The sequence below is a fragment of the Penicillium robsamsonii genome (assembly GCF_028829455.1).
Source record: "Penicillium robsamsonii strain IBT 29466 chromosome Unknown utg000005l_segment0_segment0, whole genome shotgun sequence".
Classification (NCBI taxonomy): Eukaryota; Fungi; Ascomycota; class Eurotiomycetes; order Eurotiales; family Aspergillaceae; genus Penicillium; species Penicillium robsamsonii.
Window position 1 is genome coordinate 4,240,149 of NW_026643223.1, and position 13,873 is coordinate 4,254,021.

A 13,873-nucleotide genomic window follows, 5' to 3' on the forward strand; every position below is an offset into this window, starting at 1 on the left:
TCCTACACTTTCATCGAATCAATTCACTAGTTCGACCGTTTGGTTTCATTTACACTGGGTTACATCCACTCCAGGATAAGCCTGAGATATCCTCTTTAGGCGATAAGGCGGACCTCCGTCGGCCTCATCTTCGAGGACCTTTATATTTTATTCAAACCCCCTTGCTGCTTTTCCTTTTCCTTTCTCTTATGTCCATCGACTCTCTGTGAGGTACATATCTGAGCTACGTTTCACCATGGAGAAGGACGAGTCTATCGCCGTCACCACTGGTGCGATGGTCGATGAAACCGCACCCGATGATAAACTCAAGGCGCTGCGAGACCTCAAGGATCACCATAATTGGGATCCAAACATGCCCGAGGATGTCGTGGAGGAACTCGATGAAGCCTTGCACACATCTGACAAGCAAACCAGGGAGGCCATTGCTCAGGAACTCCTGGATAACTCCCCGTACCCCGAAGTTCGGTCTGCTGTCCCCAACATCGATGAGGGTGGCGCTGTGAATACCATTCGTGCCTGGGTGATTGGTCTTCTCTTTGCGACCATCGGATCTTCCCTCAACATGCTGTTCTCCATGCGCCAGCCTTACATTGTTATCCCCTCATACATTGCACAGGTCGTCGCTTACCCAGTTGGAAAGGCCTGGGAAGCGTGGATGCCCAATTATACCTTCAATTTCTTCGGCCACAAAGCCGAACTCAACCCGGGTGTTTTCACCAAGAAAGAACATACCATTGTCGTTATCATGGCTAACGCCACTTTCGGTGGTGGCGCCGCCTACGCGACGGATGTCCTCTTGGCTCAGCGTGCCTTCTATGGACAGCACTTCGGCTGGGGTTTCGAGATCCTCATGTGTGTCTCAACTCAAATGTTGGGTTTCGGCATGGCCGGCTTCTTTACTCGCTTCTTGGTGTCGCCCTCTGCTATGATCTGGCCCTCGACCCTGATCAACACCTCCCTCTTCGCTGCGCTGCACGATCGCACCAAGCCGGATCCCAGCAAGGTCGCTGGCTGGAGGATCGGTAAATATCAGATGTTCCTCTACGCCATGATTGCCTCTTTCAGCTGGTACTGGTTCCCCGGCTACATTGCGCCTTTCCTGAGTATCTTTGCCTGGATCACCTGGATCAAGCCCAACAACGTGATCGTCAATCAGCTCTTTGGTGGAGCGACCGGCTTGTCGCTTCTTCCAATGACCTTTGACTGGACTCAGATCTCTGGTTTCAACTTCAGTCCCATGATTGCCCCTTGGTATGCCATCTCCAATACCATGATCGGCATGTTTCTCTGGTTCTGGATTGTTACCCCCGCCATTCATTACTCCAATCTCTTCTATTCTCAGTTCCTCCCCATGAGCGACTCCAGCAGTTACGACAACACCGGTAATGTGTATAATGTCTCCAAGATTCTGACTCCGGATTACACCTTTGACACTAAAAAATACGAGAGTTACTCCCCTCTCTTCCTGTCGACCACATTCATGCTGTCCTATGGTCTATCCTTTGCCAGTATCGTCGCTGTGCTCGTTCAGGCCGGTCTTTTCAATGGTGCGGATATCTGGGCTCGCTTCCGTCGCGTCGGAAAAGAGGAGGAGGATGTTCACGGCCGCCTCATGACTCGCTACGCTACAGTTCCACTTTGGTGGTACTTGGTTGTGTTTTTGACCATGGTCGGAATAGGCTTCGGTGTTATTCTGGGCTGGGAGACACACATGAGCTGGTGGTCCTTCATCATTGCCCTGCTCATTTCCGCTATTTGGTTTATTCCTATTGGCATCGTCAAGGCTGCCACCAACATCGACATCGGTCTCAATGTCATCACTGAATTCATCATCGGTTACATGCAACCCGGTAGACCTATGGCAATGATGCTGTTCAAGACCTACGGTTACATCAGCATGTACCAGGGAATGTACTTCACACAGGATCTGAAAATTGGTTAGTCCCGTTGTCTTTTTCGATACCATTTTCGTGTCAATTCGTTATACTAACATATTCCATTAGGTCACTACATGAAGATTCCTCCCCGTGTTACTTTCATGGCACAAATGGTCGCTTGTTTCTGGTCCTCCCTGGTGCAAATCGCCACCATGAACTGGGCTCTGGGTGCCATCAAGGGCGTCTGTGACCAGTTCCAGCCTAACCACTTCACCTGCCCCAACGGTCGTGTGTTCTTCAACGCCTCCGTCATCTGGGGTGTCATCGGCCCCGCCCGCATGTTCTCCATCGGCCAGCTCTACTCTCCCCTAATGTTCTTCTTCCTCGCCGGTGGCATCCTCCCCGTCCTCATCTACATCGGTGCCCGTTTCTTCCCCAAGAGCCCTATCAAGTACCTCAGTGCCCCTATCATCTTCGGTGGTGCCGGTTTGATCCCCCCCGCTACCCCTCTGAACTACCTCTCCTGGGGTATCGTAGGATTCATCTTCAACAAGTACATCCGTGACCGCTGGCGCGGATGGTGGATGCAGTACAACTACGTCCTGTCCGCTGGTCTGGATGTCGGTCTCGCTCTGTGCACCATTGTCATTTTCTTGTGTCTCAACTTGACCGATACCAACTTCCCCGAATGGTGGGGCACTAGAATCGCGGGTGGCACTATGGATGTCACCGATGCAGCCGTTCGTAGCCCTGTCGCTGAGGGCCAGACCTTCGGTCCCACCAAGTGGTAGAAACTCGGAGCTTGTTACTTCGTTTCCTACATACGGAGCCAACTGCGGTCGGAGTCGGGGCACACACAATTCTTCGGTTATCCGTTTAATTCACGTCCGCCACGAATCACGATATAGTAATACCAATTGACTTTTGTTCCTGCACCCTTTTTTGTACTTAATTCCAGTCCATTTGAGGCTCGACGGGTATATCTTAATACAACGGAACAAGTCCTCAATACCCTATTTCTCCTTTTTGGGGTTATCACCTCAGCTCATTTATATACTCCAAGTAGCTTATTTGAATATCCAAAGATAATGAAATGCAAAAATATAAAAACATGACATATGTACACGCTCATCAGATTCCCGATATTTTCACTCAAATCCAACGACCAAGAAAGGAAAATCATCAGCGACTGTGTGGTAAAACACTTACCTAAAGGAAAGCACCGAACCAACCCAGCCATTCTCATCGAATCATGACAAATGGTGATCCAAAATATAATCCAAGATCCCATCCAATTCCACCCTAGTTCCAAACAATTTCAATCCTAATACACCCCTATTTTATAAGGGGTGTATATTCTATACAATTCAAAGCCCCTCAAACCCGACGACGACGCATACCAACCTGCAAAGCAAGCGGCTTACGCAGGAATCCCTCACGAGTCTCCATAGGTCCATCCTGTTGCATCTCGAACTCGAAGAGACGGAACACAGTAGCGCAGATGACGAGCAGTTCCATCTCAGCGACGTTACGACCGACACAGGCACGAGGCCCGTGGCTGAAGGGAATGAAGGCGGCCTTTTGACGAGCGGTGAGACGTTCCGGACTCCATCGCTCTGGGACAAACTGTTCCGCGTCGGGGCCCCAGACTTCCTTGGAGCGGTGGATCGTGTAGCTGGGGACGGAGAGAACGTCGCCGGCTTTGAAGGTGTGTCCGCAGATCACGACGGGGGCGGAACCGGCTGGGATCTCGCGGGGAAGACCCATGGCGGAGGTGCTGTGGATCCGCATTGTTTCCCAGATTACCCATTGGAGGCTGTGGTTTGTTAGTTTGGGGGGGTGTGGATTGTGTGGAGTGGGAAAGGCTTACTAGGGGATTTCCTTGACCATGGCGTGTGTGGGAACTTCGATGTCCTTGGGGATCGCATCGTCCAGGACCTTGCTCAGCTTGGGGAGAACGTGCGGGGTGATCATGCACCAGTAGAGGATGGCACAGGAGGTGTTGGAGGTGGTGTCAGAGCCAGCGATCAGTTGGGTGAGGGCCTCGGCGGTCAGTTCGGCGCGTTCAAGCAGGTTACCCTTTTCGTCCTTGCCTTCCATGAGACGCGCAAGAAGATCCACACGGGTATTGTTGGCCATGACCTCCGGCTTGACACGCTCATTGACACGGGCGATGGCGATACCAGCAAGGTTCTCCACGGCCTGCAGACCTTCAGAGAAGAACTTGTCCGGGATGTACTTGGCGTAGGGGATGAGAGACGGCATGCAGCCCAGGGTGGCAGACACCTCGCCACGACGGTTGAGAACTTCGACAGCAGCGACGTACTTGGGAGGGTCCTTGGGGTCCAAACGCATCTCGGCAATATCCTGGCCCTTCTCGAGCATGCCGAAAGGAGCACCGAAAGCCAGGTCACCGATGATATCAAAGGCCAGGTAGTTGAACCAATTGAGAGCATCAAGGCTGGCATAGCCGGTCTTGGGGTCACCCTGAAGGTCGGACAGTTTGTTCCATTGCTTCACAAACTCCTCAATGTTGCCGTGGATATACTGCTCGAATTGACCAATAGACTTGGCACTGAAGGTGTGGGAAACGGTCTTGCGCTTGCGGGTGTGCTCGGCACGGTCACGGGTGTTGAACAAGCCACGGCGGATAGAGACAAAGGCATCGTAAAAGTCCCTGGGATATTGTCAGTTTGGGCGCAAGTCTTGGGCTATAACAATGACGTACGCTTTCAAGAAACCATTTCCATGTCCGTAGATGCTCTGGATGGCCGCATCATCGGCGACAGAGACCTGGGTAGGTGAGATGCGGACCAGCTTTCCAAGCTTCTTGTGGGCCTCGTCGATCGTCTTGAACTTTTGACCTTGGCGGCATTGCAGCAGTAGCCAAACGTTGGTGAACCCGGCGAACCCCGCAGCGGGAATGTCGCGCAGATGCGACTTTTGCAGGTAGGGCACCAAGTAATACGCTACGACGAGGCCGAGCAGAATGACCGGAACACTCTCGAGTGTCACAAACATTGTGCAGTTGTATAGGAATGTTGGACAAAACACAGGGACAAGAAAAAAAAAGGTAGCCCAATGCAAGCAATGTCAATAAATATATAGAATGTTCAAAGATGAATCACATCCCCCAAAATGAGAATCCAACCTATTTATGAAAGGAAGTGTTGGTCATTGAATCAACCCCGAGGGTAAGCCAAAATAACGGGAAGCAATTTCGGTAGTGTGGAGTCCGGACACTGGCGGCGAAGATCACTAGAGAGTGCCGTCTCAAGCCTCCGAACGTCTTAACGCCCGGTTTCGGTTAATCGCGTGTGGGGTTCAGGCAAATCGGCGTTCGCATATTGGCAACGTATTGCCTCCATATTCCCTGGCGTTAATCATTGGCGCTTGGAAGTGTGGGGGAGAAAGGGCATGGCGCCTTGTTTATAAGGCCACAAGATGTGTCATCAGTGCCTTGTGAATCAGGCATGAACTTACTTAATATCAGGTGTCGACCTCGGGAACATCATCTAGTTGACTAGCCACGTTGAGTGATGGCGCCAATTTTCTTTGCTAAACCAAAATCACAGACATAGAATTCATCCGAGCGAAGGTCTCCAGGGTCTCTTATAGGGCTCACAAGCTCGCCCTTTTTCCAGAGATCGACAAATGGTATCCTCTGCTTTAAAGGCCGACCGAGTAACTCATAGTGCTTCTGTCAAGACCATCGATAGGAGCCATTCCCCACATGCAATTCCTTGCATTCAAATCTATAGCAATATGTTAGTATATAGGAAAACGAAGGAAGAGAATGACTTACCGCGATGTCGGATTCCAGCTTCATGTAAGCCTGCCACGGTCTCTAGTAATTGTCGAGCAGCAGACATATGAGAGGCTATAGGAATATTTTTTAGGGCAAGAGTGCAGATAGATGGCCCTTTTACAGGGAACACCATGACTCTATGGTAATTTTTATCTTCTCATGTAGATAGAAAGTCGCATTATATATAACTAGGCCAGAAGTATCCTGTGCCTTTATGATAATCTCATCCCGGATTCGAGTCTTGTTGTCGCCCCATTTACCTAGGGCCATGGCTTTGAGGGCCTTGTTTCTTTTCTCTTACAGGTCAAATTCCACCCAGACAGTTGAGCCACCACCAAACTTGATTTATGTTCAACCAGGTACCTCTCGTTAAGCAATTCCCCAAGGTGAATAGGAGGACATATTCGTCATCCTCTGTATCGTACCTATGCCATGGCTCGACAAGCTCTTCGAGATCGAGTCCCTCTTCTTCATCCTTCAGATAGTCACCAAAGTTTGTGTTTCCAGGATATGCTTCAGAGTTCGCCATCTCCGATGTGTGTGGCAGGGTGGATGGGTGATAAGACAGGGAGGCCAAGCAATGTAATTTCGTTATACCGCCTGGCACTTGGATGCTCCCAAATCCCGTCCTGGATCTCACTCGATCCATCGGGCTCACTGCCACGTTTCTTGTCTATTTTAATTCCTGTTGTTCATACTAGAATCAAATACAAGCATTCTATAATGAGGCGAAGTCTTGATATAAACCAATATCCTAGATTACGTCGCCAAGAGGCATATATCTTAATTGTTCAAGATGTATATTATCATAAACGTACATGAATCAAACCTAGGGTTTTTATCTTTCACTGATGATGACGGGCATGATCATGTGAATGACTCTTGCTCATCAATCCATGAGCCCCCAAGAAGTCATTGATCTGCTTATAAGCTGCAGTGGCGTTATAGTGCAGATTGATAGCATGGCCAGTGTTGGGGTGAATGTAGGCAGAGAAAGCACTGGCCGAGGGAAAGATCATCTTCGCACCAGCAGGAATAGAAGCCGATTTCCCACCCGTGTTCAAACAGTCACCGCCACAAAATGGCACATCGTTCGCACCATCAATGACATAAACAGGTCCTGTGAAATTGCTCTGCGCTGGCAGACCAGTGATAGTCAAGAGTTCGCCGATAGTCATGGGCTGCTTGTTCTCTTCTGCGAACTTCAGAAGACCGGTGTCAAAATGCGGCGGGCAGAGGAAGAGATATATATTGCTGCCGGCGTCCGCACTCGTCAAGTATCCACCTGTGTAGTCCGAGTTCTTGCCGTTGAGTCGGGCTTGTTGGAAGTTGGCGCCGCTCAGGAACATTGGCATATAGTCGGCGCTTGTCGAATACCCGGTGAGCACGAGCGCATCGGAAAGCTTGGGGTACATCGCCGACAACGCAACGGTCTGGGCAGACCCGAATGAATGTCCGACGTGGACGACCTTGGCCGGGGTCTTGATGTTAGATATCTTGCCGTTGCGCACCATGCGGGTCAACTGAGCGAGGGCCTCAATCTCTAAGAATGCCTGGATCTCGTTCTTTGCGTCACCATGGGAAGATTTGCCAAAGCCCAGTCGGTCGTAGGAGAGTGTGTGATAGCCTCGAGACAAGACATAATCCACGTAGGAGTAGTTATAGTTGCTATATGGCAGATCCCAATATCTATATTTTTATGTTAGATTACCGTGTATAGAGACCAATCATGTCTCGAAACTCACGTCTTGTCAAAACCCATTCCATGTGTGAGGATCTGAAGCGTATAGGCCGTGTTCCCAGCATTTTTCGGCACACAGTACTGAGTTGAGATGTTATAGTGGCCCGACACAGTTGCATAGCCAGACAAGGCTACTTCCGTCAAGTTTCTACCTTGCTTGGTCGCTGCGAGAACGAAGGAAGTAGCGTCAAAGTTCGTCTGGGGCGTGCTGATATTGTCGAACACGCCATTGCGAGCTGTGACTGGGACCTCCACCGTTACATTGTAACAGGTCTTCGCGGCAGTTGCACTAACCGACAAGGCCCAAATTCCAATTGTCGAGACACGCATAGTGAATGAATTTTGGGTACGATATCTCCGCGATTAGGTTAAACAAGCGCAAAGGGATCGCCTCCCTTATATAGCTTATCCACCAGAAAGCTACATTTGCAATAGAAGAACATATATGGCCAGAGTGCTCCGTACGGCAAGTGCAATTCTAAAAAATCGGCCCTAAATTATTTGTCAAAAGGACCGCGATTGGAGTGGAACCGGACTAATGCATAGATCGATAGTGCACGCCCATCAAACGTTGTCCGGTGCTAAGCCCTAGGCTTGAAAGTGTCTTGAACGTTAGATAATCTGGCTCTTGACAATTGGCATAATCCAGAAACCAATCATCGTTTACAATGGATCTGATACCTCCGTCTCAAGGGGATGGTATAAGTTCGCAATGCTGTATCCCGTCGATCCCAATCTAAATAGGAACGAATTACCAGTCAGGATCTTTGATCCTTCTGATCCACTTGGTCCGAGCCCTAAAAATGAGAACACATCCAACATTATCTCTGTCGAGGTTGGATCACAGTTTTTCCATTATATGTACATAATAACTTGGATGTAAGTGTGAAGCTGGGTGATATTTTAAATTGGGACTGTAGGTATGAACATCCGTATAGTACTCTGTACTGTGGAATTAGTATCTTGAACGCAAAAGCCCACATTAGTAGTTCGACTTTGTCAGGGGGGAACGGAGGGATTCTTTAGCGCATTCGAGGGGTTATTTAGAGAATTAGCGAGAATACGGTTCCATTTGTTGCGATGTATATCCAAACCTAAGGAAATGATCTACAAGCGTTCCCAGGTTCAAGTACCTAGACTTTCATTTAGTGGAGTAGTCGATGGCGCCTGAAACCACTAAAGATGTAAGAAAGAGGATCAAAACGAGAGCGAGAAGAATAAGAGTCATGCGAAGCCCGAAATTGGGCACAAATCCATGCAGTCGCTATGGTAAATTCTAATGCTAAAATCATGTGTATCCATCGTATGTGAAAGCCGTTGATCACCACCGATCGCCAGTGACAGGAAACAAGCCATTCTTCTTCTTTTCGGCATCCCACCGCTCCATCCAAACCTTCATCTGATCCCGACTCTTCTGACTGGCAACATTCACCGTCGGGATGACCCGCCCGATACGCAAGGCGCAGCAGAACATGGTCAACTCGCGGAACGAACTATGTTCGCTATAGGGCACGCCGAAGCAGGCGCTTTCTCGCGTGCTGCCGCGCTGCGGGGTGAGATCTTGAGTGGTGTATGGTGATTTCCAGTGTTCGCCGTGCAGCACAGTGGAGATTGGTGGGTTTTGTACCAGTCGCCCCGCTGGTGGGCGATAGTTCCAACCGGTCGGGCGGAAACCGACGACTCGAGAGAAGTGTGGTTTAAGGCCATCAAGGTAGTCTGCCAGTGTGTCGGCGCGGATCTCAAAGAGAGTTTGCATATGTACTTGTGCTTCGTAAGGATTGCTGGTCAGCATGGCGGAGAGCTCAGGGTCTTCCAAGCAGGCGCAGATTCGTTGCTTGGGTGGAGTCGCGAAGATCTTGGATCCAAGTGCTCGGGCGATCCCCATGCATATCCGTTCTTTGCCAATGCTGTAAGTGCCAATGACTACGAGCAGTCGACCTCCAGCCTGCGAGCCTTTATCCAGTGCTTTGTTGTTTCCCGTGGGAGCAGAGAGAAATTTACCCATCAAACCGCCTGTACCAGTCTTCCCCGTATCAGCCCCGACACCAGCTTCCTGATTCAGGCGCACACATAGCTCCGAACACGCTGTGATCACATCCTCCTGAGCGGGAAAGCCATATTTCGGGTTCAGATATGTGGTGTCGAGGTAACATTTGTCGATATGTTGCTGTCTCGGTTTACCAGTGACCGGGTTGGTCACATCGGGGCGTAAGAGCGGATGTTGCACCTGAGCGGGAGATGCACGGAAGTCACCACAATGCAGCACCCGCTGCTTATGGGCATTGGGCCCATTCCCAGAGCTTTTTTCGAAAAGAAAAAGTGAGCTACCGGGGCAATGATTTGCATGTATCATAGTGACGCGCAATCCTCCCGTCTCGGGAACTTCGGTGGTAGATTCAAACTCGAGGTCAACTACCCACTTGGGATCAACACGGAGCTGCTGGCGGACAAGATTGGCAGTGGGTCGACTGCAGTAAATGGGCCCATGACACCAGGACTTGCTGAGCCCTATATAGTGATCGCTGTGAAAGTGACTGAGAAAATAGGCGTTGCATCCTTCGACAGCCCCGTAGCGGAAGGCATCGACACATATAGAAAAACCCGGAAGAATTTTGTAAAATGGACAAGTCCGCTGGTAGGCTTGTTTGCCACGAGCAGACACCTCGTTTGCAGCTGCAGCCGCCCAAGCAGTATCTTCTGCATTTCCAGCCATCATCTTTGAAAATGCAGAACCTCCAATGGACTTGTTCTGCGAGTAGGGATCGCCTTGCGCAGGCCGGGCAATGGCAGCTCGCTCTGCGCGCGTCAGCCCTTTGTCCATGTTGGTTGGCTTGGGAGTCGGCATCACTATAGGCTTAGGAGTGGCTGTGGCCGGGATAGGGTTCGTTTTGCCATCGAGGCAGTCGTTAACATGCACTGCCATTTCCTATGCTGGGAATCAGCACATCAATAGACCCAAGGGAATAATGGGCACGCACCGTTTCATTAAGATCCTTCAGCACCATTTGGCAGATAGGGCATGTGCGCACTTCCCCGTCGACATCCTCTACACCTGAACAATCGTTTAAATCTTTGTCAGGATCTACCTCAAGGTCGATCTGCTGTTCTTGTTCCTCGCCCTCCCAAGGCCGATTTCGAAACTCTTCCTCTATAAGCTCATCTTCTTCTTCTATATCGTCAAAATTCGCGTATTCATCATTATCGGCATTACTCGTGGTTGATCTTACCAGTGGCGGAGGTGTAGGTTCGGAAGTGCGGTGTGTAGCCACTATTTTATCCATTTTCAATGTATCGGTCGCATCCCTAGTCGCAGGTGTGGTCTCATGAAGTTCCCGATATGCTTCCACATCATCCTCGCTGTCGGACTCGTCGATAAACGGTCCGCTCCTTTTCGGCGTCTTTGTAGGTGCTGATGCGGGTGCTTTCGTAGTCCTCGATTGCGCTTTTGGCAGTGTCTCGTTCGTCACCTCCCTAGTGGAAGGTGTGGTCTCATGAAGTTCCCGGTATGCTTCCATATCATCCTCGCTGTCGGACTCGTCGATAAACGGTCCGCTCCTTTTCTGGGTCTTTGTGGATGCGGGTGCGGATGCTTTTGTAATCTTCGATTCGGCGTCTGGTTGCTGTGTCTCGTTGACCGGGGTGCCCGGTGAGTCAAACTTCCGACGTTTGACCGCTGAGTCGCTCTCATTATATCGCTTGTCATCCATTTTTAGACTCTCTTCATTGTCACCCCAAAAATCAGGCGTCAGTGATCGCTCTCTTTCGCTCGTCACCGCTGCTTGTTGAATCTTTGCCAGTCCTTTCTTATCCTCCAGGAAAAGTCCACCAGCTGGATCGTTTCGCGAATTGTTTCCCCGCTGGAATGCCGATGTCCCCCGGCCGCTGCTTGGTGAGCGTGAGGTCGCCGTGCCAAATTGGGTGATCCGTGCCTGGCGAGAAGTGGCGCCTGGTGGCGTGTCGGTCTTCTGGAAGAAACTCAAGATGCTCGAATTGCGTTTTATTGAAGATTGTTTTGTCCCAGAAGATCCCTTCGATGGCGTGGCTCCTTTCTTCGCGTAAGATCCGGCCATTGTGGCTCGGTCACAGAGTGAGAGTTGGCTGTACCGCGAGAGAGAATCGAGTGGTGGCGAAGGGTTAAGAGAGTTCGCAGCTAGTCCAAGGTAGTTGTATGCCGGATAAAACACAAAAAGTATCGCTGAATGTACAATATATCCATAACATGCGCACGGTCGCCAGCGAAAATGTTCATGTTAAGTCGGGACGAGAGGCGCGAAGAAACTGGATCGCGACACGAAGTCACGTGGTAAATTATTACTTGGCTCCAGTCCAGAGGGCTACATTCGATCTTCGTATGTTTAGAGCATTGCGAAATAGTCACATGGCTAAAAAAAAGTTGCTGTTCATTATCGCAAAAGAAATTTCTAACGAGGTATCATAAACAACGCAGTCCAGGTGCCAGCATGAGCTATAGGCGGGTAATCTCCGACGAAATTGCTCTTGCGGCGTATCAGCAGGATTCATGAGCGGCAATTCAAGGTCCATCTGGTATCTTGGGCGCACTCAAGTGGTATGGGAGTTTGGAACATCCTTCGTTGCATGAACCCGTCTCCCCGGCCATTAATTCGGTCATCTCAATATTGGGGTCACATGAAACCCCATACTTTTGGCCATATAGTCATTTTCTTTGCTGGAGACCATCCGGTGAGAACAACAGTATTGGAAGAGCGCGATGCGTGATTTGTCGTAAAATTGAGGTCATGGTCGTTTACCGAGCTTTGCCAGCCTGGTTGGCAGCCTCTGTATGATGACTTTATTAGTATTGATTCGAATGGCAATTCCGGTCGCAAGCTTGGTAGATCTTTCAATTGAGGAGAAAACATAGTTTGATCTTAAGAACTCCGCTCGGGGAACAATGCGAAACTCACCTCGCCGTGTGGCATCCTCCAACAACCCCACGTCAACCTCCGACCGAGGCAACATCACGTACCGCACCACACTTCCACGGATGAACATGTTCTTCACCGAAGACAGGTGAGGATACTTGGCCAGATCCAACACTTCGATATCGTCGAGCTTGATGTTTAGGTATTGGTCGACCGATTTCAGGATTCCACGAATGCGGATGTCATTCTTGAGCTCAATGGTAACCGTCTGGTTTGTCAGAGTCTTGAAGAAGCTGTAATGAAGCGTTTATTAATTTTCATCTATGCAAAATGAGTTTGCGCTTCGCGCCATGGCATACCTAAAGAAAAGCATGGTTGCGGTGGATAGGAAAGCTTGGAGGGGTGCTTAGATGAGGAGAGGTGTGCTGGATCAGAGCGGTGATTTATATTCTGCCGGTGTCGGACGATGCTGCGAGTTTGATGTGAGAGCGGTAATAGGTATCAACACATTTAAAGACAAGAAAGTCGACAGCGCGAGAGTTGGTAAGGCGAGGTGCAAAAGAGAAGCCGTCGGAGATGGTCACGTGCATGTCCCCATATAAGCAGCCAACGCTCCGTCACATTTCCTCCAGGTTGGACTCCAATAAACCAAAAACTGTTTGAGGTTTGTTCTAGATCAGCACACATCCTCATGAAATAAATAACTTTACAATGTCTTTCTCGCACAGACAATGCACACTTACGTGCATCACACAATCGTGAAATAGGCTTTGGCTCATTCCCCATTAAACAAACCTCTAGGCCTATCACACCTGTCTAGTGGACTTGAGTATTCACACTTCGTAAGATTTGTCCCCCAGTTAAACAATTTGCGTGAACTAGGCTGGCCCGGCGCGTATGAACACATGGAACCAGAGCATATGTTGCAGGCCCACCTATTAAGTGCCTATCACTTTATATCCATAATCTGAATAAAAGGCTGCACATAATGACAGATTTGGACTTGTCATATGAGCGATTACACTGACCGATGTCTTGCCGACAAACAAATCAACAACCTCAGCACTCGGCCGTCGTAGAAATGATCTGGTATGCTTATTGAGCACTAAGCTGGGACCCAATTGGAGAAGAGACCTTCACCACAACCTACATCCTGAACTTCGTGTCCTGCTGCTTCAGTATGATTTGCACGCCACCGAAGAAGCAATGTGCTCAATTCAGGGAGATTATCTCAATCACAAAGCAAATTGACAAGCTCTGAGGCATATCCGGAATAGTTGGAAGCTCTAGTTGAAAATGGGGTCGCTACTACTCATAGTAAGCTGTTATGATCAAGGGCGGCTGGCCTAATGGTAAGGCGTCTGATTTCGGCCGAGCTACGCTCAACAAATCTCAGAAGATTGCAGGTTCGATCCCTGCGTCGCTCATTGTTTTTTTAAATTTGCTCTTTGCAAATTACTTTTTGGATTTATTATTTACATATAGCCAGCCGTCCTACCGTATTTCCATACCTTTCGCAGATATGGTATGTATATGGATGGGTCCGTCTCACTATACAGAAATC

The 13,873-nt window shown here is 49.5% G+C and overlaps 7 protein-coding genes across 7 annotated transcripts; 1 reads left to right on the forward strand and 6 right to left on the reverse strand.

The window, feature by feature from the left end:
- Window positions 1-235: 235 nt before the first annotated feature.
- On the forward strand, window positions 236-2,668 carry optB (small oligopeptide transporter, OPT family; the record flags this gene model as incomplete). Its single annotated transcript, XM_057233897.1, has 2 exons — window positions 236-1,937; window positions 2,004-2,668. The coding sequence occupies 2 exons, from the start codon at window positions 236-238 to the stop codon at window positions 2,666-2,668; spliced, it is 2,367 nt and encodes a 788-aa protein (XP_057083439.1).
- A 586-nt stretch (window positions 2,669-3,254) lies between these two features.
- On the reverse strand, window positions 3,255-4,898 carry N7447_009636 (cytochrome P450; the record flags this gene model as incomplete). Its single annotated transcript, XM_057233898.1, has 3 exons — window positions 3,255-3,693; window positions 3,748-4,554; window positions 4,606-4,898. 3 exons carry the CDS (start codon window positions 4,896-4,898, stop codon window positions 3,255-3,257), a joined length of 1,539 nt encoding a protein of 512 aa, XP_057083440.1.
- A 502-nt stretch (window positions 4,899-5,400) lies between these two features.
- On the reverse strand, window positions 5,401-5,749 carry N7447_009637 (uncharacterized protein; the record flags this gene model as incomplete). Its single annotated transcript, XM_057233899.1, is given in 3 exon segments — window positions 5,401-5,541; window positions 5,559-5,632; window positions 5,683-5,749. 3 exon segments carry the CDS (start codon window positions 5,747-5,749, stop codon window positions 5,401-5,403), a joined length of 282 nt encoding a protein of 93 aa, XP_057083441.1.
- Window positions 5,750-5,989: 240 nt separating this feature from the next.
- On the reverse strand, window positions 5,990-6,214 carry N7447_009638 (uncharacterized protein; the record flags this gene model as incomplete). Its single annotated transcript, XM_057233900.1, has 1 exon — window positions 5,990-6,214. The coding sequence occupies one exon, from the start codon at window positions 6,212-6,214 to the stop codon at window positions 5,990-5,992; it is 225 nt and encodes a 74-aa protein (XP_057083442.1).
- A 316-nt stretch (window positions 6,215-6,530) lies between these two features.
- Window positions 6,531-7,756, reverse strand: N7447_009639 (alpha/beta hydrolase; the record flags this gene model as incomplete). Its single annotated transcript, XM_057233901.1, has 2 exons — window positions 6,531-7,374; window positions 7,431-7,756. The coding sequence occupies 2 exons, from the start codon at window positions 7,754-7,756 to the stop codon at window positions 6,531-6,533; spliced, it is 1,170 nt and encodes a 389-aa protein (XP_057083443.1).
- A 991-nt stretch (window positions 7,757-8,747) lies between these two features.
- Window positions 8,748-11,496, reverse strand: N7447_009640 (DNA cross-link repair protein PSO2; the record flags this gene model as incomplete). Its single annotated transcript, XM_057233902.1, has 2 exons — window positions 8,748-10,352; window positions 10,405-11,496. The coding sequence occupies 2 exons, from the start codon at window positions 11,494-11,496 to the stop codon at window positions 8,748-8,750; spliced, it is 2,697 nt and encodes an 898-aa protein (XP_057083444.1).
- A 630-nt stretch (window positions 11,497-12,126) lies between these two features.
- N7447_009641 (Sm-like protein LSM2) lies at window positions 12,127-12,738 on the reverse strand. The gene is made up of 3 exons (XM_057233903.1): window positions 12,669-12,738; window positions 12,352-12,602; window positions 12,127-12,223 (listed from the first exon to the last, which is right to left on the reverse strand). Exons 1-3 carry the CDS (start codon window positions 12,680-12,682, stop codon window positions 12,192-12,194), a joined length of 297 nt encoding a protein of 98 aa, XP_057083445.1. The 5' UTR covers window positions 12,683-12,738; the 3' UTR covers window positions 12,127-12,191.
- Between the last annotated feature and the right edge of the window lie 1,135 nt (window positions 12,739-13,873).

Coding starts and splice junctions, on each gene's coding strand:
- N7447_009641 (XM_057233903.1), bottom strand. Junction 12,224..12,351: donor GGAGGATGCCACACGGCGAG/GTGAGTTTCGCA, acceptor GTCATCATACAG/AGGCTGCCAACCAGGCTGGC.